This window comes from Malaclemys terrapin, chromosome 14, assembly GCF_027887155.1.
Source record: "Malaclemys terrapin pileata isolate rMalTer1 chromosome 14, rMalTer1.hap1, whole genome shotgun sequence".
Classification (NCBI taxonomy): domain Eukaryota; kingdom Metazoa; phylum Chordata; order Testudines; family Emydidae; genus Malaclemys; species Malaclemys terrapin.
In genome coordinates, this window is record NC_071518.1 from 133,705 (window position 1) to 157,344 (window position 23,640).

The window sequence follows — 23,640 nt, forward strand, 5'->3', positions numbered from 1 at the left end:
CCTCTTTTTTTCGGTCTTCCTGGTAACATGGCACAGGTGTAGTTGTATCAAGCAGCATATGGAGAACCCACTGCCGTTCAGCTCCATGATGCAATGCCTCTGTGGGAGCAGCTCAAAATTGCAGTGGTTTTTTAGCTGCTGTATTGCACTGCAAAAAATTCTAGTCTGATTTGTAGTCCACTCCCACCTTGGGTCTCTTTCAGCATTATTGCTTCTAAGGTTCCTCTTGTACCTGTGTTTCAGATTATCTTTTCCCAGATGAATCAGCTGCACTTTTCCAAGAGAAATCTCATTTTGTTATTTCCTGGAAATGTTTCTAATCTCTCTCTGTTTTAGTTATTTCGAGTCCTTATCACCACAGTAGCTAAATATATTCCTCACTGGCATTTGCAATATCCTCCAATTTAGTGAATGTTATTAATATACTGTTTCTTTCCCATTCTATCCCACCAATGAAGTTGCTAAATAAGATCAGTCCTAACACAGAAATCTTTGGCAACCAAATGGCCAGAGGTGGCTTGTACAGTGCTGGCATGTCTTCAGCCCGTGAAGGACCTATTGCCACACCCAGAGTCTCTTTTCAGGTCAGTTTTATTTTCTAAACACAAGTAAAAAACAAAACAGTTCCACAGCCTACGCTGGGCTACAGCTCCCAGGGGATTTTCCCTTTGCTTATCTCAGTCCCTCCTGTAGGATTCTTCCTTGCTCTTTTAACTGATCACCACCTCCCAGGGCTTGCCCCTCTCCCCTAACGACACTGCCTCCCCTCTCAGCAGACTCTCTGCTGTGCTCCCGCTTCCTTACTGACAACCTCTCTCTTTATAGCCCCAGATGCTGCCCTGCCCTCTTAACTGGCCAAACTGGGAGCACCTGGACCTGCTTATTTAAGCACCCATCTAACCTGTGACATGGCTTTTATTTTGTGTACAATCCTTCCACCAGTTTTCTTCATGCATCAGTATTCCTAGGCACATCTCCATTAAACATTCCAAGTCAATTTTCAGCTAAGCCAGAGAAGTACATGGTAACAGATGGTACATGTATATCCCACAGATGGAGAGAAACTGCATATTACACATGTGGTGGTGACATCCATGTAATACTTTGCAAAGGCATGAGAATAAACTGTGAAACCACGCAATGACCTGCTTAACTCACTCACTGCCACTGATAAATAAGGCAGACATCCCAGACTCATGCCAATAAAACTTTTACATCATACTATTTTGTACACTCTATATAAACAGGAATCGCTAGCTGGTGTGGATCTGATCCAGTATGGCAACTCCTGCATTCCTACACCAACAAGAATGCATAACTAACTGAAACAAGGACATAGTCTTATTGATGTAAAATTCTCAGGGCACTGACCAAGTCTTTTACACATTCTGTGAAGGGTCTTCAGCACACTTCAGGAGCTGTATGAATAATTTAATATTAATCATAATTACTAATGATGATGAAGTCTTGGCATAAAAGCGGTCTCTTGCTACATAAAACCCTAAAGAGAGAACGCTTCAGGAAAAATATACCAAAGTCATGCCATTTACTCTTTGGTCTCTGTAGGTATTTAAGAAATTGGTCCAAGTCACTCACCTGCACCACAAGGAACAAGCTTTGCTTTGCCATTAGCATGACCTGTCTGAATTGCATGGCGGCTATGTTTAAACTGAAGATTTGACTGCAACATTTTCACCTCCTGAACATGGAAACCATCAGGTAAAAATGAGATGTGCTGACACCTACAGTAGATATGGAGAAATGCAAGTCACTGAAATGATCCTTCAGCAGACTCCCAGTTATAACCCTGCAACCTCCACTTAATGAAACTGAAATGCTATGAAGTCAGAACAGATACAAGGAAATACTTTACCAAGCAACTTTTGTTTGATCTGTGGAACTCTGTGCCTCATGACATTGCTGAACCAAATAGCTTAGTAAAGCCTTATCTATACTAGAAAATTTCACCAATTTCATTTTAAAAGAGATCTAATTAAATTGGTGCAAACTCCTAATGTAGACAACTTAAGGTAAATCAAATAAGCAGGAGTTAAAAAGTTCAAATATGCACAATTTGCATCAGTTAGCTGTCCTTGGAGACTAGGCATCCACCACTTGCATTGACAGACTATTCCATAATCTAATACAAACAACTTCCCAGTTAGGAGCTGTATCACATATTCTCGGAATAAAACCAGGAGTAATATAATTAAATTAAGAAAAGGACAAATCATATTACACAATAAGAGATGTTAAAATAAGGAAGGTACAGAGCGAGTGAGGAAAGGTCTCCACCAGAATTCATGCCTTGTGCATTTTGTAAATAAAATTATTTTCCTGGACTGTCTGGCATACACAGATTGGAACACAATACCAGAAGAAACAATCTTAGATACATAGTATGTGTAAGTAAAAACTGTAGTATATTATATTATTCCTGCAGGAATTCTATGCCAAAAAAAACAAATTCTGTGCACAATATTTTAAAATTCTGCAAATTTTATTTGTCAATAAATAAATGTAGAGGCTCCCGCATGATATGTGATCATCTAAGACTGTATCAGAATGCCGCTGCACAAAAAGGCAAAATTAAGGTAGCATAGCCAACCTTAATTTTGGCATTGCCAAACTTTTGAGAGCTTCATTTTACAACCTTAATGGTCTTCTAATGTATTTTTTTAATGACATTTCCTGGAGTTTGTAAAAAGAAAACTGAAGAAACAGAAATTTTATCATATAGAATTATACTGATCCCTGCATGGGCAATCAGCAGGTTCTGAACCCAGGACATTTAAATCCACAGCACAGACCTCTGCCAGGTAAATTAAAAGAGTAACTGATAGCAGTAGTATATTGTTATCCTTTATGTTTTAAAAGAAAATTGATAATTCTAAATTTGGCCTTCCCTGGTTTTGCTGGAGAGCCACGGTGGAGGCTCGAGTATGAATCATGTGCTCTGATAGCTTAACTGAAGGGAAGCTGGATGGGTCTGAACCAAACAAAAACCCTAAATGTTCAATGGTCTTAAGAGTTAAACAGGTATTAACAAAAACATCTTAAACAGTTTTAAACAGTCTGATTAAAAATCTTTCCCTCTCAACTGCTGCAGCACTAAGTCATGTGTGACACAATGTCACTGGATCTACAGTCACCAGGGAATCTTCCTAGGTAGATAAGTCCTGAATTTCAAATGTCAAAAGCAAGTAGGAAAAAACAACAACTTCATTTTGATAAAATTCTTGCAGGACGTTCTTTGTATTTCATTAAAAAAAAAAAATAATGCAAACTCAATATCAATCTCAGTAGGTCCCCTTTAAGAAGGGGCTAGAGCGACAGATTTGAGAGTACTGGGAGCAATATCAAAAGAAAAGGAACCATTGTTGGGATTGTCTATAATGTGAAAAGGAAGAGAGGAGAGAGAGAGCAGGGATCGAAGAGAAAAGGATGTCATTTTCTTGAGGGACTGCATGATGATAGGGGGATTAGGATCAGATCAAAGGATTAAGAACAGCAAGAGTTAGAAACCCAAGAAGTGTTTCCTGGAGAACATCAAATTCTCATTATTGATTCATCAGGAGCAGTCACCTTCCCTCTAAGCCACACATGGTTGCTTTATCACTTTGATCTCTCTGCTGATTGTCTGACTGAGCACTGCAAACTTTCTAATACCCATGTCCCTACACCACACTGACAGGCATTGCTCTCCATGACTCAGTCTTGGTACACTCTTCCTGGTCTTCTATGGATCAAGTACCTTTCAATAACTGCTCTCCGCATGACCTCTTGGCTATATGGGCATTTCCCCACTACAACTGCTGAGAAATACATCGGGTGCTGTAGGAAATGCATCAGGAGGGCTCCTTGACAGCCCAGTACATTCCAGCGAGCTAATTTATCACTGCAGGACATGGAGCAGGTCCTGTCTCCACGGCCTGGCTTCACTCGTAGTAACCCAACATGATGATATTCTACCCCAGGTCTCCGAGCATCATCCCTCTCTCCCAGCACACACTTTGCTCCGGTTCTATAAACATCCATCACTTTGGCTCCTATTAGTCCGGTCTCCTTAGCACACGTTAAGATCTCTCTTTGTCCATCTGTAATAAATTCAGAGCAGCTGATATTTGTGTCTTGTATGTTTTGTTGATTGCCAGGAACATACTGAGCAGTTATTCTCTCAGTGACCTCACATGTAGAATCACTGATGACAGTTTTCATTCTCTTGGTCACATGATCACTTGCAGTTTCCTCTGTTTTCCTTTTATTTTCTGGACCCACAGGATCATGGTTGCCACTGCAACCTGCTGAATGCCTTGTTGGATCTTTTCTACTAACCAGCTCACAAGGCTGGTCCTCTGGTTTGGTCATTGGAATAATGGAGGCATCTCCACCTAGACGAAAGGAAGTTACATTAGCACTGGCCTAGAAAGAGATTTCTGCTTCTCCTTGCCATTTAATGCAGACCCCTTCATAGATAAGGCAACCACCACGTGTTTTTAAAGATTTGAACAAAAACAAAAACAAAAAGTACCTGAAGTACCAGGGAGAATAACCTCTTCAAATGACACTGCACTGTACACCTCTACCCCGATATAATGCGACCCGATATAACATGAATTTGGATATAACGCAGTAAAATAGCGCTCGGGGGGGCGGGGCCGCGCACTCTGGCGGATCAAAGCAAGTTCGATATAATGCGGTTTCACCTATAATGCGGTAAGATTTTTTGACTCTCGAGGACAGCGTTATATCGGGGTAGAGGTGTACTTTAATTAGACTTGAACGAGAATTCAGACATGGTTTACATTTAATTCAAGGAGCCCTCACACTCCTCCAGCAATGGACCTCACCCCTATCCTGAAGGAACCAACTCTGTTTCACGAGGTAAGAACTAAATTCAGGTTCCATATGCGTTCAGTCAGTGGGTACTTTCACTGTTCCATTAATTGACATGCAAAAAACTTTGTTAACCTGGAGTAAAGATTGCAGATGTTCACTATTTCCCTGTACTTCTCGTACCCTTCCACGATGGGACATTGTCAGTTCCCAAAACTCAGCTGTTGACCAACCAGGAAATGAGGATTACAGTCCCCTTACAAGAAGATTAACATTACAAGAAACAAAACACAAAGGTTGGAAAGAGTTGGGACAAAGATTTTGAAAATCTCACTCTAAAACTAACTACTCTAAGAAGTTAGCTGACGTAATGAAAACACTAAGTTTCCTGTTAACACCAATGAGGAAAATATAACTTTCTTACTGAGCAATCTAGAACTCTGGAGAGGAAAGAGGAACAGGTGGAGTCATTTGTGGTAAGGACATGGCTAGAATCAACTATCATGTTGAGGGGAATAGATGGAGTTGTGAACTGTTTGGGTGTTTCTGTTTGATAGAATATAGAAATTTCTGGAAGGTGGGCAGGACAGCTGATAAGACGACTATATTTAACTAAGTAGCTCATCATTTTTTTTTTTTTTTTAAGTCTTCACAGAATTCAATCTACTAGGTGGTTATTTCTTATTCTAAGTGTAGTAAATGTGAAAGCTACCAATCAATATAGCAAACAAGTGATTAGCATTCAGTGATTAACGTCAGCATTTATCTGATTCAGCATGCTTGAAGTTGAAGTGACAGGAAGCAAGTGACTGAAGTAGTGAAAACTAGAATTCTAAAGTAAAATATCAGTGTCAAGGGTTAAATATCAAAAAAGAAAAGATGTGTGCTCATCTCAGAAGTGTAGACAATCCATTTTTGTCCATGTATTTCAAGATCAAATGTGCGATTGAATAAGACTGTTTAATTAAGCAAAAGCACAGAACAGTAATGAGTATGTCACTGTCATCCTCAAAATATAGCCATGATGACAATTTAAGGTCTCCGGTTCTAGGCTTTCCATCAACTCTTCAACGTCATTTTCTGTTAGTTTGGCACTAAAATAGCAAAGTTCAGTCAGAAATTATTAAACTGAAGCAACGGAAAGACCAAGATTTAAACTTAATAAGAAAGTTGCAACTCTCTTCTATGCTAACAATATCACCTTCAGCATAGCACAAAACGAGCCATAAAAGGAAAGGAATAAAGCATCTTTTCCAGACAGATTTAAACTCACATGTACACTAATAGAGGGTGTAAATGAAGAAACAGAGGAAAAATTAAATGTCAATTCCCACAGGAATCAAGATAAATACTTAATGCTAGATGGCTAGTCAAGCATGAGAAATGATATGATAATGTGTGTACACATCTATACAGGGGAAATTGCATTCCTGCTTAATGCTAATGATCTTATATCTGAATCCCACCCCCTTTCAAAACATTGTGTCCAAGTTGCTGAAAATACCACCCAAAAATGCAGTGAAAAGAATGACAAGATCTTCGCCATTTCCTTAGAAGAAACTAAAATGGAAAAGATTAGAAAAATTCTCAGCTTCAATCATCTGATATGTCTGGCACATGAGTATTCAACAACTATTTAAACCTTATTGAGAAAGCAGTTACATCAGTGGCATGATTAGTTGATTAAAAATTTATAACTGACACCCCAGCTTTGCAATGATACATGGTGGAACTCTCAGGAAGACTGTGTTTCCATTTGCTTCCAGCTACTATGAGAATGTTGCAATTTGCACTGAACAGAGCAGAGATGGATCAAAACAATAACATTCAATTACAAAAACAACTAAAGGAGGTATGAGAGAGTCTTGACAGATTGCCGGCAGATGACAGTATTGTTGCAGTCTCAGTGGAAATCTGACTTGATCTAATTAACAAAGAAATGGAACTACACAAGGACAAAATAAATAAAATAAAATAAAATAGTAATAATAATAATAATGAAAAACTCCCATGAGAAGTGACAGAACCTTTCTACTGCTTAGCTAAAATGACTGATCCCAAATACCAAGTTCAGGGTGAGCCTAGTGTGACACTGTATAGAATATGGAAACTCTGATAATATTATCAATGTTATAAAATTGCAATAATCGTGCCAGATATGCCATGTAAGGTGTCAGTGAAAATGTTATGATTTGCCAAGTATGATAATGTTATTTATATATTTGTAACACCTTTGTATTGTGTTATAGATATGTATGGTACATCTGTATTTCCAAACTTGTGCTGTGTTTCTGGGTGACACCCCAGACAGATTGCCATCAGCACCACCTAGCCGGTTTGATGGCCAATCAAGGGTCATCCGCTGTACAATGAACCCACTGAAAGGAGCCAGGGGATACACCTTCTGAGTCAGCAAGGCGTGTAAGGGCAGGCCAGTGGACAGAGAACTCTAAGGCCCTGTCTATTTTGGCAAGTTTCTGCACAGTAAAGCAGCTTTCTGCACTGTAACTCCCAAGATGTACACACTACCAAGCCACTTAGTGTGCAGAAATTGCACAGCTGTAGTGCTTTAAAAAACCCACCCCAACGAGAGGCGTACAGCTTTCTGCACCGTGGCTACAGACCTGCAGTGCCAGTGAAGACACCGTGGCGATTATAGCGCTCTGATTGGCCTCCGGGAGGTGTCCCACAATGCCTGTTCTCACCTCTCTGGTCATCGGTTTGAACTCTACTGTCCTGCCCTCAGGTGACCATGCCGTCATCCCCACTCTGTAAATTCTTTTGGAAATCTGAAAGTCCCCTTCCTGTTTGCTCGGTGATGCATGCAGTGGTCTCAGCGTGGCCATGTCTCCTCCACGCACCAGGTGATCCTCCACTTGGAGCAATGCCGAGGTGCTGGACCTCATCAGCTTTTGGGGAGAGGAGGCTGTGCAGTCCCACCTGTGCTCCAGCTGTAGGAATTATGATACCTACGGACAAATTTCACGATTCATGACAGAAAGGGGCCATGACTGGGACACATTGCAACTTAGGGTCAAAGTGAAGGAGCTGCATATCCCCTACCACAAGGCGTGGGAGGCAAACCGCTGCTCCAGTACTGCACCCAGTTCTACAAAGAGCTGGACAGGATACTCGGTGGCAACCCCACCTCCACTGCGAAAGCCCCTGTGGATACTTTGTGGGCTCGAATGCCAGTCGAGAGTGGACCGAGACAGGAGGAGGAAATCTTGGACGAGGATATGGAGGGGGACCCAGAGGCAGAGGATGACTCGGAGGCCAGAGATGCATGCAGCCAGGAGCTCTTTTCTACCCCGGAGAAGCCTAGCCAGTCACAGTCGTCGGATCTTGGTGAAGCGCAAACAGGAGAGGAGGTCCCTGGTAAGTGGATCTGACTTTGAGAATTGCTGAAGCGAGTTGTTGCGGGCAGGAGAGTTGCAGAAAGCATGCTTGTCTCCCACTGCATGCCTAGTCTGAGCGGCAGAACAGGCTGTTGATTGACTTCCTCACATCATGGGAATCTCCCTCAGAGATCTTGAGGAGCTATTGGGCAATCCACTGCTGCTGGTTCTTCAGCAGAGCTGCTTTGTTTCTTGCCCCATTAATGGTAACTTTACCATGCCACTGTGCTGTCATGGGAGGCGGGAGCGGGGGTGGAAGAGACCATTGCTGCATACAGGCAAGCAGCATAGCGGCCAGGGCGGAAGCCGCAGGCTTGGAGAAGACCCTCCCTTGATTCCCTGCTCACCCTCATAAGAACATAAGAACGGCCATACCGGGTCAGACCAAAGGTCCATCTAGCCCAGTATCCAGTCTACCAACAGTGGCCAATGCCAGGTGCCCCAAAGGAAGTGAACCAACAGGCAATGATCAAGTGATCTCTCTCCTGCCATCCATCTCCATCCTCTGACAAACAGAGGCTAGGGACATCATTCCTTACCCATCCTGGCTAATAGCCATTAATGGACTTAACCACCATGAATTTATCCAGTTCTCTTTTAAACGCTGTTATAGTCCTAGCCTTCACAACCTCCTCAGGTAAGGAGTTCCACAAGTTGACTGTGCGCTGCATGAAGAAGAACTTCCTTGTATTTGTTTTAAACCTGCTGCCTATTAATTTCATTTGGTGACCCCTAGTTCTTGTATTATGAGAATAAGTAAATAACTTTTCCTTATCCACTTTCTCCACATCACTCATGATTTTATATACCTCTATCATATCCCCCCTTAGTCTCCTCTTTTCCAAGCTGAAGAGTCCTAGTCTCTTTAATCTCTCCTCATATGGGACCCGTTCCAAACCCCCTAATCATTTTAGTTGCCCTTTTCTGAACCTTTTCTAGTCCAGTATAGCTTTTTTTAGATGAGGAGACCACATCTGTATGAAGTATTCGAGATGTGGGCGTACCATTGATTTATATAAGGGCAATAATATATTCTCAGTCTTATTCTCTATCCCCTTTTTAATGATCCCTAACATCCTGTTTGCTTTTTTGACCACCTCTGCACACTACGCGGACATCTTCAGAGAACTATCAACGATGACTCCAAGATCTTTTTCCTGACTTCTTGTAGCTAAATTAGCCCCCATCATATTGTATGTATAGTTGGGGTTATTTTTTCCAATGTGCATTACTTTACATTTATCCACATTAAATTTCATTTGCCATTTTGTTGCCCAATCACTCAGTTTTGTGAGATCTTTTTGAAGTTCATCACAGTCTGCTTTGGTCTTAACTATCTTGAGCAGTTTAGTATCATCTGCAAACTTTGCCACCTCACTGTTTACCCCTTTCTCCAGATCATTTATAAATAAGTTGAATAGGATTGGTCTGAGGATTGACCCTTGGGGAACACCACTAGTTACCCCTCTCCATTCTGAGAATTTACCATTAATTCCTACCCTTTGTTCCCGGTCTTTTAACCAGTTCTCAATCCATGAAAGGACCTTCCCTTTTATCCCTTGACAACTTAATTTACGTAAGAGCCTTTGGTATGGGACCTTGTCAAAGGCTTTCTGGAAATCTAAGTACACTATGTCCACTGGATCCCCCTTGTCCACATGTTTGTTGACCCCTTCAAAGAACTCTAATAGATTAGTAAGACACGATTTCCCTTTACAGAAACCATGTTGACTATTGCTCAACAGTTTATGTTTTTCTATGTATCTGACAATTTTATTCTTAACTATTGTTTCGACTAATTTGCCCGGTACAGACATTAAACATACCGGTCTGTAATTGCCGAGATCACCTCTAGAGCCCTTTTTAAATATTGGCGTTACATTAGCTAACTTCCAGTCATTGGGTACAGAAGCCGATTTAAAGGACAGGTTACAAACCTTAGTTAATAGTTCTGCAACTTCACATTTGAGTTCTTTCAGAACTCTTGGGTGAATGCCATCTGGTCACGGTGACTTGTTAATGTTAAGTTTATCAATTAATTCCAAAACCTCCTCTAGTGACACTTCAATCTGTGACAGTTCCTCAGATTTGTCACCTACAAAAGCCGGCTCAGGTTTGGGAATCTCCTTAACATCCTCAGCCGTGAAGACTGAAGCAAAGAATCCATTTAGTTTCTCTGCAATGACTTTATCGTCTTTAAGCGCTCCTTTTGTATCTCGATCATCAAGGGGCCCCACTGGTTGTTTAGCAGGCTTCCTGCTTCTGATGTACTTAAAAAACGTTTTGTTATTACCTTTGGAGTTTTTGGCTAGCCGTTCTTCAAACCCCTCTTTGGCTTTTCTTATTACATTCTTGCACTTAATTTGGCAGCGTTTATGCTTCTTCCTATTTGCCTCACTAGGATATGACTTCCACTTTTTAAAGGAAGTCTTTTTATCTTTCACTACTTCTTTTACATGGTTGTTAAGCCACGGTGGGTCTTTTTTAGTTCTTTTACTGTGTTTCTTAATTTGGGGTATACGTTGAAGTTGGCCTCTATTATGGTGTCTTTAAAAAGCGCCCATGCAGCTTGCAGGGATTTCACTTTAGTCACTGTATTTTTTAACTTCTATTTAACTAACCCCCTCATTTTAGCATAGTTCCCCATTTTGAAATTAAATGCCACAGTGTTGGGGTGTTGAGATATTCTTCGCACCACAGGGATGTTGAATGCTATTGTATTATGGTCACTATTTCCAAGCGGTCCAGTTATAGTTACCTCTTGGACCAGCTCCTGCGCTCCACTCAAGACTAAATCTAGAGTTGCCTCTCCCCTTGTGGGTTCCCGTACCAGCTGCTCCATGAAGCAGTCATTTAAAGTATCGAGAAATTTTATCTCTGCATTTTGTCCTGAAGTGAAATGTTCCCAGTCAATATGGGGATAATTGAAATCCCCCACTATTATTGGGTTCTTAATTTTGATAGCCTCTCTAATTTCCTTTAGCATTTCATCATCACTATCACTGTCCTGGTCAGGTGGTCTATAATAGATCCCTACTGTTATATTCTTATTAGAGCATGAAATTTCTATCCATAGAGATTCTATGGAACATGTGGATTCACTTAAGATTTTTACTTCATTTGATTTTACATTTTCTTTCACATATAGCGCCACTCCCCCCACCCCACCCCCCCCGCACGACCTGTTCTGTCCTTCCGATATATTTTGTACCCTGGAATGATTGTGTCCCATTGATTGCTCTCAGTCCACCAGCAGCAAGATATCTTCCATAATGATCACATCCTGTTGAAAGTGTGGGGACAGGAATGATTATCAGGCCCCCCCTACAGTGCTGGCTCTCCCCAAGTGCCCGAGCCACGTGCCCATTTTCCAGCAGGGTCCGGGAAGAGTGATTTACCCTGCCCCTGTGGTTACTCACCATTTTGAGGGTCTTGTGGCTCATGTGTGCTTGCCTGGAGTCAGCCAGTTAGTGATAGGTGTGAGAGTACTGGCTGTGTTTTAAGCACTGAATCAGGGTTGTGTGTGTTGCAAACAATACAGCTTCTGTAAAATGTTGCATTAACACTTCACAGAGATGACCTTGGGAGCCCAGCCTCCCTGTTATCGGCGGCAAAATGGCTGCGCAGAAATAGAAAGTGGCCAAGAAGAACTAAGTAGGACTTACTGTGTGATGTTATGATGCACTCAGCTGCTGAGAAATGGGAATTGAAGGAGTGGCGGGACAGCAAGAAGAGGGACCGAAAGGACAACGCAGCATGTCAGAAAGAAGCCATGGAACAGCTTTTAAACATTATGGAGCACCAAGCAGACACACTCCAGGCAACACTAGCTCTTCAAACTGAGCAGCAACGCGCCCGCCCTGTCCTGCAGCCGCTCTCACAAAACTCTTTCCCATGCACCCCACAGACAACGCCAACACACTCTTAACCTCCTGGCTCCACTCTACCCGCAGCATTCCACTCCTCCCTCCTCACAGTGCAGCAGTGTGGACTCCCACTACCCACTGCACTCAACACCCATCCCTCTGCAGTTTGGCCCTGCTGAAGTACAGTACCCACTGCATTGTACTCCAAAGGAGAAGGCAGGATATGATCCCTGGACATACACAAAGCTTTAGCCATCCCGGATCCCCTCCTCCTCCTGGGACCTTCCCTTCCCCATCCCCCTCCATGCTGATGTATTTTTTCATTTGACTCTCTCCTCCGTTTGTTGTCTTTTAATAAAAGAATTGTGTAGGTTTGAAAGCAATCTTTATTCTATTAATTGAAAGCAAAGAGAGCTCTGCAAAGCAACATACAATTATGTTAAATCCCCTTATTGCATCATGTGCACCAATCACCTCCTAGCATTACAAGCACTGCAATCCTCATCACAGCAACAAATATTAGTGGCTTTCAGCTTCAAATCGCTGCCTCAAGGCATCCTTGATCCTTATGGCCCCACGCTGTGCCCTGGTCTCTGGCTGTTCAAACTCAGCCTTCAGGCGCTGAGCCTCTGCGGTCCAGCCCTGAGTGAAGCTTTCACCCTTCCCTTCACAAATATTATGGAACGTACAGCACGCGGCTGTAACCATAGGAATATTGTCATCAGCCAGGTCCAGCTTCCCATAGAGGCAGCGCCAGCGGGCTTTTAAACAGCCAAAAGCACACTCAGTCATTCTGCACTTGCTCAGCCTGTTGTTGAAACGCTCCTTGCTGCTGTCAAGTTGCCCATATATGGCTTCATAAGCCACGGCATTAAGGGGTAGGTGGGGTCTCCCAGGATCACAATGGGCATTTCAACTTCCCCTACGATGATCTTTTGGTCCGGGAAGAAAGTCCTTGATTGCAGCTTCTTGAGCAGGCCAGTGTTCTGAAAGATGTGTGTGTCATGCATCTTTCCTGACTGCGTTAATGTCTGTGAAATGCACATGGTGATTCACATGTGCCTGGAGAACCACTGAGAAATACCTCCTCCGATTAATATACTTGGTGGCTAGGTGGTCTGGTGCCAGATTGGAATGTGTGGGAACGTGTGTGCCATCTATCGCCCCTCTGCCGTTAGGGAAGCCCATTTATGCAAAGCCATCCACAATGTCACGCACGTTGCCCAGACTCATGGTCTTTCGGAGCAGGATGCGATTAATGGCCCTGCATACTTCCATCAACATGAGTCCAAGGGTCGACTTTCCCATTCCAAACTGGTTACCGCCCGATCAGTAGCAGTCTGGAGTAGCCAGCTTCCACAGTGCAATTGCCACACGCTTCTCCAACAACAAAGCAGCTCTCATTCTCATGCCCTTGCACCGCAGGGCTGGGGTAAGCTCATCACACAGTCCCATGAATGTGGCTTTCCTCATCCAAAAGTTCTGCAGCCACTGCTCCTCATACCAGACGTGCATGACAATGTGATCCAACTACTCAGTGCTTGTTTCCCGAGCCCAAAAGCGGCATTCCACTGTGGTCAGCACCTCTGTGAATGTCACAAGCAATCTCGTGTCATAGCTAGTATGCGTGGTGAGATCAATATCGCATTCCTCTTGCCTTTGCAATTTAAGAAATAACTCCACTGCCACTAGTGATATGTTAGAGCGAGCAGCATACTGGTCAACAGTTCAGGATCCATTCCTGCAGCCCGAAAAGGCAGGGCATGCAGTAAACAAACTGTTGAAATATGGCAGCAAATGCGGATGGAAGCACAGGGATTTCTAGGATGCGAAGCAATGCATCACAGGTCATTTGGATAGGACCCAGGATGCCCGGCGACCCCCTCCACCTTCCCACAAGTCTTAGTGGCTGAAGAGAAAGAGGTTCTCTGTGGGATAGCTGCCCAGAGTGCACTGCTCCGAGTACTGCTGCAAGTGCGAACACGCTATTGTGCAGGCAGCTGACAGTGTGAACACACAACAGTGGTTTCCCTTCAGCGCTCTCTGAGCGGTGATCTAACTTTGCCAGTGTAGATGTGCCTTAAGGCTTTTCCATGCTATGTGCTGTGAAACCTGTGTTTGGGACACAGGAAGTACAAGCCAAATGGCAAAAGGAATATAAAGGGCAGTTGCATCTTCTCCGTTTTGTCTTCAATCCTACTTCTTACCTCCTAAGCAACTTTTCTACAAACTGAAGCTCTGAACAAAGGACTGATGGATGTGTTCAGAGGGACTTTCAAGCCAGCAAACTCACCAATACTGCTAAGAACCTGGTATATGGACTTTGAAGTCTCTCTCTAAATATAAATATATATATTTATATGATTGACCATTTAACAACTCTTCTTGTTCTTTTCTAATAAACCTTTAGTTTTAGACATTAAAGGATTGGCTGGCAGCACTAATATTGACCTCATAGTGTGGCTGGCTCTTTGGGGTCAGAAGAACATTCTGTATAGTAAACAGAGTTTTTAAATAACTTCTCACTGTATTGGACCTATGTGATTGGGAGCCAGAGAACTGGAATGCAATAAAGTGGGCTGTGTGATTTCTTTTTAGCTTCTTGATAACCAGTGTGGGGAAACAGTTTGTGACTGGTTGGTGAGTCTAATTTCAGTGTTAACCACCAGTTTTGGGAGAATCTGCTCTCCTTTTTGCAGTCTACCCTGATCTTAGCATTTTCAGCGAGGGCTACCCCAGGCACTCCGGGTTACACCTAGAACAGGAAGGGACTGATACATAGCTGACAAAACATAACCCTGAGTACCCTTCCTTCTCTTCCCGCACTTAGATTTGAAGATCCAGATTCCTGTCCCAAATCTATGTTAGTGAAGAAGACTGGATCAGTTTGTTGAATCAAAATGGTGGAAAATCATGGCTGTAAATTCACAGTTTGTTGCTTTTTAGAAGGCCTGCACTCTGACCATGCCAGTTCCTTCTCAGTCAAGCATGGTTCAGCATATTTGGAATGTTTTAGTGAAACCTTTGTAGTAGGGTCAGGGTTGAAAAAGCAAACATGGGACAAAAGTGTATCTGTATCTAAGGGCACTGTGACAGACCCAGACCAGTGGGGTACAGGAGTCTAGTAGAGGGCAAATATACTGGTCACTGGATGAGTAGTTTTCTGTTCCCTGAGTGACCAGAGCAGGGGATGCACTAGAGTAATCAGGAACCTGCTAGAACCAGTTAAGGCAGGCAGGCTAATTAGGAGCCAATTAAGAAGAAGCTGCTAGAATCAATTAAGGCAGGCTAATCAGAGCACCTGGGTTTTAAAAAGGAGCTCACTTCAGTTTGTGGTGTGAGTGTGAGGAGCTGGGAGCAAGAGGCGTAAGGAGCTGAGAGGGTGTGCTGCTGGAGGACTGAGGAGTACAAGCGTTATCAGACACCAGGAGGAAGGTCCTGTGGTGAGAATAAGGAAGGTGTTTGGAGGAGGCCATGGGGAAGTAGCTCAGGGAGTTGTAGCTGTCATACAGCTGTTACAGGAGGCACTATAGACAGCTGCAGTCCACAGGGCCCTGGGCTGGAACCCGGAGTAGAGGGTGGGCCTGGGTTCCCCCCAAACCTCCCAATTGACCTGGACTGTGGGTTCTTCCAGAGGGGAAGGTCTCTGGGTTGTTCCCCAACCCACATGGTGAATCTCTGAGGCAAGAAAATCCACCAATAAGCACAGGACCCACCAAGATAGAGGAGGAACTTTGTCACAGCACATATGAAACATCAATAGGCCTAACTACTTAATAGGTTGGGGACTCGTGTTCTTGGGTTTCACTTATAGAATTGCAACATTGTCATTTTGGACAGTGCATCTTTTTATGTTGGGGGAATAAATCTGCTGTGAAGTGAGTCATACAGCATGGGTTTTGGATTTCATTTTATAAAAATCCTAATTTTTTGGATTTTTTGGGGATTGGGGAATAAAATAATTATCTTTAGCCCACAGAGTATAATAAACGTACTTGGGCTCCCTATGAGAGGTGAGTAGGCAGGTAAAGCAAAGCAACCAGGAAAAATGACAGGCTTTTAGTATGACAGGACCACTGGCAGATGCTAGTTTTGGGACAAGAAAATGGTGGCCCATGTCTAATCAGGGGAGACTGAAGCACTTGTATGTACTGAGCCAGGTACTGGCTTATACGTATGCTGCCTTCCCACATCAATATACCCAATAGGGTAGAAAGTGCAGCGCACCAATTTGCCAGGCCAATGCTGATCCACTGCATATGTTACTGATATGAAGGAGGCTGGCTCACCCTCTCTCAGCCATGGTTGGGGTAGCTGGCTCACATGCACCAGGCAGGGATGAGAGCATGAGGGATTGGCTCTTATGTACTTACAGGGGGTATGGCTGCAGAAAAAAATAAAGGTGATGTGTGGTTTGAGTTTCCATTTCCCAATCTCAGTCCCTGGGCTGAAGATGCTGCCCTGTTGGTGTGAGGCTGCCAGCCACAGCTGGTGGACGAGATACCTGGAGAGCAAGAAGGGTTACTGAGAATCACTCCCTTAACTTGGGAGAGGAAGAAGTAAAGATAATTAAATTAAGGCCCACAAATGGAGCCCTGGACTAATACAAAATTTGTATCTGCATCCAATCCATGATCCACAAAAGTGATCTGTGGATATCCGTAGATTTGCAGGGCTTTAAATATATAGAATTTGGATCTGCATCCATCCACAATCCGCAAAAAATGGTTCACATATCTGCGGATTTGCCCACAAACCTCTAGCCAGCTGACACTGAAGTGCACTACAGTGAGTCAAGTGGCTGGTTAGTCTTCTGTAGGCAGATGTGATCCAAAAGTCTCCACAAGGACACCTGCTGTCTGATCAGAAGCTTCATAGTGAGCCCAAAGGACCTGGAATCAGCCCCATGTGAAGAGTTATTTTTGCAAAGTCTGTATACAATGGGCAGGAAGAAGCCTGGGTGTGTAGGACAGGAGAGGGGCCCCGAAGGGGAAAAAAACAGACCTGTGCACAGGACAGAAACATATTGCCTGTGGAAGGAACATGGGAGGTGCTAGCCTCTTCCATTCTCTTCTTGCACAGCTTAGCTCATTGGAGAGGGGAAAGGGCCTGTGTTCCAAATCTTACAGGTGAAGGACACATGCATTTACATTACAATAGCGTAAACGTCCTGAGGAAAGTGGATATGACCAAACAGACCACTGAACAGATAACACCACAAGGGGTTTAATGTCTTACCTTTGGAAACTCCTCTTGGCAATGACTTCAGCATGACTGTCGTTGAGAATATCCCCTGCAGCAGCATCGAAAAAAATTAAATAATCCAACATTACTGTGGACCAGACAGAAGGAAAAAGTCACATGCAACAACAAGTAGAGGTAGACTTGTGCAGTCTGCCAGCTCTGCCCCAGCATTTTGTGGGTCTGACACTAGTATTAGTGCAGTTGTCTGAACTAGGCTATCCTAAGGTATTTAAACAACTCATTTACCATAAATGCTTACTGTCACACTCCTGCACCATGGTGCAGTGACTCTTGCCGCACACTACCAACCCAAAGGACCATCACCTAAAGCCATACCTCTTTGGGCTATGATCCAGTCAGATCCTACAAGGAAAGCAGGACTGGGACAGTACTTGAATGGGAGACCTGTAATGATCTCATTCCACAGCATTCAGAGCAGGCATGTATAACAGTGATGGGGAGTATATGGGTGTGCACACTGGAAAACAAAGAATTTATTCACCACACTGGATGTGGGCCCACTGGAAATGAACTTCCCAAAGCATTTAGGATTGCAGAGCTGTATCTTCAGTGATCTCCTTAACTGCCCTCCTTCTTTATTTAAAAAAAAAAAAAAAAAAAAAAAAGCCACACAGCCCACAGGTAAGACTAAAAAACACAGCATTCCAGACAAAAGCCAAGGAATTCTCAGAGTTAATGCTTCAGGAAGGTTTTAAAAACAGCAGAGGCTGGTTGGATCATCTGTTAGCAACGTAAATAAATGTTGGAATGTTCCTCTACTAATGTTAGAGAAGGTAACATTCAGTGTCGATGGGTTCGAATATGAAAATTGGTGATGTTTTGAAATCTGATAATGAGCCCTTGTTAATATACTAAAGGCTGCTAATAGATCTGGGATATATTTACTGAAGAGAACTGAAATATTTACTAAATTTGAATGTGTTTTGCCTGTTACAAGCAAAATTTCTTCTGATTAAATAAGTGCAGGAGGAACTTTGTGTGTCTGATTCAGAGGATGATGACCCTTGTCTACAAAAATTCAATCATAGAAAGCTTTAGACAATCAGAAAGCCTCCACCCATTTCTAGGAACAGAAAAGTGCTGGAAATATTAATGTACAGAAATAAATTTGAGTTACTACAAATGTTAGTGAAATATCTATAGGTGAGTCTAATTAATTTCCTGTTTCAGAATCAAAAATTGTAAAGATTTTACCCATGTATTAGGAACATGGAAATTTCCACAGTGAACCAGACCAAAGTCTATCTAGTCCAGTATTCTCTCTCTCTCAAGGGCCAGAACTAGCTGTTTCAAATGAAGGTGGAAGAGCCTTGCAGTAGACAAATATGGGTAATCTCTCCCGCACATAGATCTCATCCTGGTCTTTACTAGTTAGAGACTGACTTAAGGCCTGAACCACAAGGTTGAATAACTCTTCCAAAATTAGGCATAATTAATTTTAGAGTATGACCTCTGGATAGGTCTTGATATCCATATAGATGTCCAATCCCTTTTTAAATCTAAAGTTCTCGACTTCAAATTACTCCTTGCAGCACTGACTTCCACAGTGTAATTGCACATTGTGTGGAAGTGTGTTTCCTTTTATAAGTTATTAATTTCCTACCTTTTGATTTCATTGAATGTCCCTTTGTTCTTGTTATTAGATAAGGAGAACAGAAGCTCCTGCTCTTCCTTGTATAGACCATTCATTATTTTATGTACTTTTATCATGTCCCCTCTTAATCATCTCCTCTCTAAGGTAAACAATACCAATCTTTTCAATCTCTCTTCATGTGACTTTTCCAGGGCCTTCATCATGTTTGCTCTTCTCTGAAACCCCTCCCATTCTGAAATTTGGGAGGGGGGACCCAGTACTGCACAGGTCGCATCACCGATTTATATAAAGGAATTTTTGGTATTCTTCATGCCATTCCTCATGCATCTGAACCTTGTTTGCTTTTTTGATGCAGAGGTCTCTAAGCAGTCTACAGTGATCCCCAGATATTCCCAAATTTTGCTACCTCAGCACTCACCTAGTTTTGAGATCATTTAATATTCAACATGGGACCTAGTACAGAATCTTGAGGCCCCACTGTTAACCTTTTTCAATGATGAAAACTGACCATTTAGTCCTTTTTCCTTTCTGTCTCCTAGACAGTTTTTGATCCATGATAATACTTTGCCTCTCACACCATGACTACATAGCTTCTTTAATAGCCTCTAGTGAGGGACCCTTTTGAAAGGCTAAATAAATTAGGCCAACTATTTCCCCTTTATCCATTACTTTATTGATATGTTCAAGAAATTCTAAGAGATTAATGAGATTCTCCTCTACAGAATCCATGCTGGTTAGATCCTATTATATCATGATCTTCTGGGTGTTTTGTTGGTTGAATCAAAAATTTAAAAACAGAACTAATTTGCCAGGTATAGATGTAAAGTTAATTGGTCTATATTGCCCCAAATTACCCGTAGAGCAGTGGTTCTCAACCGGGGGGTCCGTGGCCCCATGGGGATACATGAGCCCTTTCAGGGGGATCGCGGGACCCCACGGCTGAAACCCAGAGCCCGAGCCCCAGCACCTCCTGCCGCAGGGCTGAAACCCCATGCCCCTGTGCTCCCCACCACAGGCCTGAAATCCTGAACTGTGGGGCTGAAACCCTGAGCACTGGTTCCCACCCTGCCACCCTCACTGCAGTGCCAGAGTGGGGCAGTCCCAGGAGCAGCTCCACATACATCCCTCTTCCTCTCCCCGCCCCTGAGGCCCCACTCCTTGGCCAGGTCAGAGGCGGGAAGCCGGAATCGGGCAGTGTGGGCAGCTACTGCTCTGGATGGTACTATGGAGCAGGCAGCCACAGCATTCCCCCATCTGTTGCTGGTGCCCGGGGTTGGTGCTGCTCCTCAGCTCAAGCAGCTGGTAAGAGCCACCCAGGCAGGGGGACCCTCTCTGTGGCGAGCAGAGCCCTTGGGGAGCAGTGACCACAGGGGAGCCCTCCTGGCATACAGCCCCTAGTTACCTCCTCACTGCAACCCTGCGCTACCCCCTGCCCGCACACAGCCCCTAACTACCCCCTGCCTGCATCCTGAACTACCCCTCTGCCTGCACCCAGCCCCTAGCTACGCCCTTCCTGCACCTGGAGCTACCCCCCGCTCGCACACAGCCCCTAGCTACCCCCTCCCTGTACCCTGAGTGGTTTTCAAACTGTTTGAGCTGAACCCCCACCACACACAACCCAGACAGGCTGGGTGGCCTGCTGAAGTGAGTCAGGGGGTAGAGGTGGCACTGCCTTCCTGGTCCCCACTTTGCAGAGCTGGCCAAGCCATGCCGGCCCCTGCCCCCCCAAAATAGAAGTCAAACTATGCCTATGCCCGAGGGCCCACCCCTGGCCCACAGCCCCAAGTCCCCCACCTCCCTTGCTGGGCCCTGAAATTTTTATAGCATGTTGGGGTGGGAGGGGGGGTTCAGAAAGAAAAAGGTTGAGAACCCCTGCCCTAGAGCCTTTTCGAAAGGACAACAACATTTGCTACTCTCCAAGTCTCTTGAACAGTAGCTGTTTTTAATGAAAGATTGCACATTTTTGTGAGCAGTTCAGATACTTCATATTTGAGCTCCCTCAGAACTTGATGATGGACCATCTGGGCCTAGTGACTTACTGCATTTAATATTACTGATTTGCTCTAGCATCTCTTCTCCTGTCATCTCAAGATCTGAGACTACCTCCGCTTTGTTACCAGGAAACAGCAGATGTGGGGTAGGACTCTCCTTTTTGAAGGCGAAGAATGATGCAAAGAAACCATTTAGCTTCTCAGAAATGTCCTTTTTGCCAATCACATATCTATGTAAAGCACTTTAAAGCACATATCCTTGCTTTCTTTACATTTTAATGCAATCATATGCACTTTCATCACTGTACTGTATAATGCATTTCACTGTAATCTCTTGCACTTTTGTAAATGCACTTTATTAAATTATTAAACTTAAATATCACAAAATCCATATACATTCTAGTTGTCTTTTTGCCTTAGACGTATAGGTTTTTGAGATTGCTAATAGCACCAAAGAAACTTTCCCTATTCTCTTAATAGATTTGTCAGGTTACCAATGCTACCCGAGATTATTAAAGCAAAATTTAATTTTAAAATCTAGTTGACTTTTCAACAGTGGCACTCTTTGTTTAAGTTTCATTGCACTCAACTTAGATGATGGAAAAAACCTACTCAATTTCACTCATATGTCTGGTAAATGTCACCCTTTAGATCTTACAAGACATCATATTGGTTGCAATCAATGCAATAAAAAAAATTAAGTTAGAAAACTGTTTTTATTTAAAATTTAAAAATAAATAATAAACCATCCAGATCAATATTACAGTGTGGTGGTGCTGATCCCAGAAAGATCCATAATAAGCAATCCAAGACATAGCATTTAGTGCAAGGCAAAAAATAAAAAGGCTTCAAAATGTGTTTATACGCAAAATGCACAATAGAGCACAGAAACAGCTTTGCCAGACCTGCTCTCTTCTCTTGCTATACTCGGTCTTCCCCAGAATCCAGAGGTAGAGGTAAAGAGCCTTGTATTGAAAGGCTCTTGGCCATGTCTCCTGCCCAGGATACTTCCTGACATGAGTCTCTGTGGCCCCCCCACTCTCCAAGGAGGAGTAGCCAAGTGCAGTTTGGTCCTCCTCTGTTATGAATATGCATAGTAAGAGAGGAGACAGGATGAATAAATTCTCACAGCAGCTCTCAGTTACTTATAGAGAAATCAGTGCGGTATCTAGCTGCTGATTACAGCTAAATAAGAGGCGTTTTCTCTCACTTTTCTGGAGCTTGGTTACTGTGGTGTTTTTCACAACAGGCTCTGAAGGAATCAGACTAGAAAACAAGATTTGCCTTTTTTGTTGTTTTTGTAAACACGCGTACATTTGGGACCTACACTACCTGACAATGTCCATTTATATGGCTTTTGTCAGTTTCTCTTAAGGGCTGCAGATAGTGGGAGCTCAGTGCAGCAAACCTAGATGGTAATGCTGTCTACCCAACCCTATAGGGTTGGGACTTTGTCTTGTACTGTTGTTGCATTTCAGGAGGCTGAGCTCATGCCAATGACAAGTAATAAAGAGGCCAAGATCGGTAGTCTTGGTTTCTACACCATACTTACCAGTTTTTCTCATTCTTGTATGGCCAATGCACTTAGTTCCAGTCCCCATAGCAACAACTTCCTTAGTTACTGAAAAAGAAAATAGTAAAGTTAGCTGAACCACTTCTAAAAGAATCACCCTAATTTGATCATTTCAATCAGACAGCACATGGGGGCACCACACAAGACAAGGTACAAGAGGAGGGATGAAGTAACACCTGTCTCTCACACACACACACACACACACCCCCCACTGGAGGGGGAGGCTATGTACCAGACTACCAGACACACGCTGAAATGAGGAAAGTCACGTACCAGGTACAGCACCAGTGTAGGGGGAAAGACATGACATGTGGCAAGGGAAGAGGGGAGCACTGACATGTGGTCCTACACACAGACAACACAAGGTGACCACCAATTCAGGGACCCCCAAATAGGGAAGACGACATAAGGGAAATGCACCATACAATGCATAGCACAAAGGAGCCCCTTTTAAAGGAGACTTGCTAAGAAAAAAAAAATTGGATTAGTATCCTTTTTTGGATTCTTATGAAGAATGTCAAAGTGTGGGTTTGGTTTTTTTTACTCAGAAATTTAGGTCTTGCCTATTTCACTGCATGCTAATTGGTCAGTTTCACATCAGAACACATGGTAGAGAAAGTCTACATTTGCTAAGTGACTAGCGATTTTGGATGCCAAGAGACACTTTAAAAGGGTGGGTGCTCAGCACTGTCTGAAAAGCAGGCACCTCTAAGATGCATCAAGTTGTGCACTCAAAAAAAATCATTACCCACTTCTGAAAACTTAAACTGCAATTTTTCAACAGCTTAAATGATTGCTTCTTGGAACAGCTAACTCCAAAGTGCACAGAGGAGAGACTATGTGTAGGAGTAATGTGTAAGGAGTTGGTTCAGGAAGTAACTGTAGCTGAGGAATTGAAGCAAAAGTGATCTGGAGATAATTTCTTCAATATTATCATGGGAAGAATATAAAAAACTAGAAAGAGGGATACAGAAGACATGTATGCCCCAAACAAAAAAGAAGCTGGAAAGCAAAAAATTAAGCCATTATGGTTAACTGGCAAGGTTCAAGAAGTTATGCAAATCAAAGCAAGCATCCATCAGAAAATGGAAATCCAGCCCAAGCCAGACATAAACTA

General features: G+C 43.2%; 1 protein-coding gene across 6 annotated transcripts in view; it reads right to left on the reverse strand.

The window, feature by feature from the left end:
* The window catches only part of ADAT1 (adenosine deaminase tRNA specific 1), a 70,175-nt gene that overhangs the window by 39,395 nt on the left and 7,140 nt on the right, over positions 1-23,640 (reverse strand). For 5 of the 6 annotated variants that reach the window (XM_054048620.1, XM_054048618.1, XM_054048617.1 and 2 more), the window contains exons 3-7: positions 22,503-22,571; positions 17,339-17,393; positions 16,474-16,604; positions 3,755-4,391; positions 1,597-1,742 (exon numbers count right to left, since the gene is read on the reverse strand). In XM_054048620.1, coding sequence (XP_053904595.1) covers positions 1,597-1,742; positions 3,755-4,391; positions 16,474-16,604; positions 17,339-17,393; positions 22,503-22,571 — 1,038 coding nt within the window. Of the gene's footprint in view, positions 1-1,596; positions 1,743-3,754; positions 4,392-16,473; positions 16,605-17,338; positions 17,394-17,680; positions 17,796-22,502; positions 22,572-23,640 lie in introns of those variants that run through there. The other variant, XM_054048621.1, reaches the window with a different exon arrangement.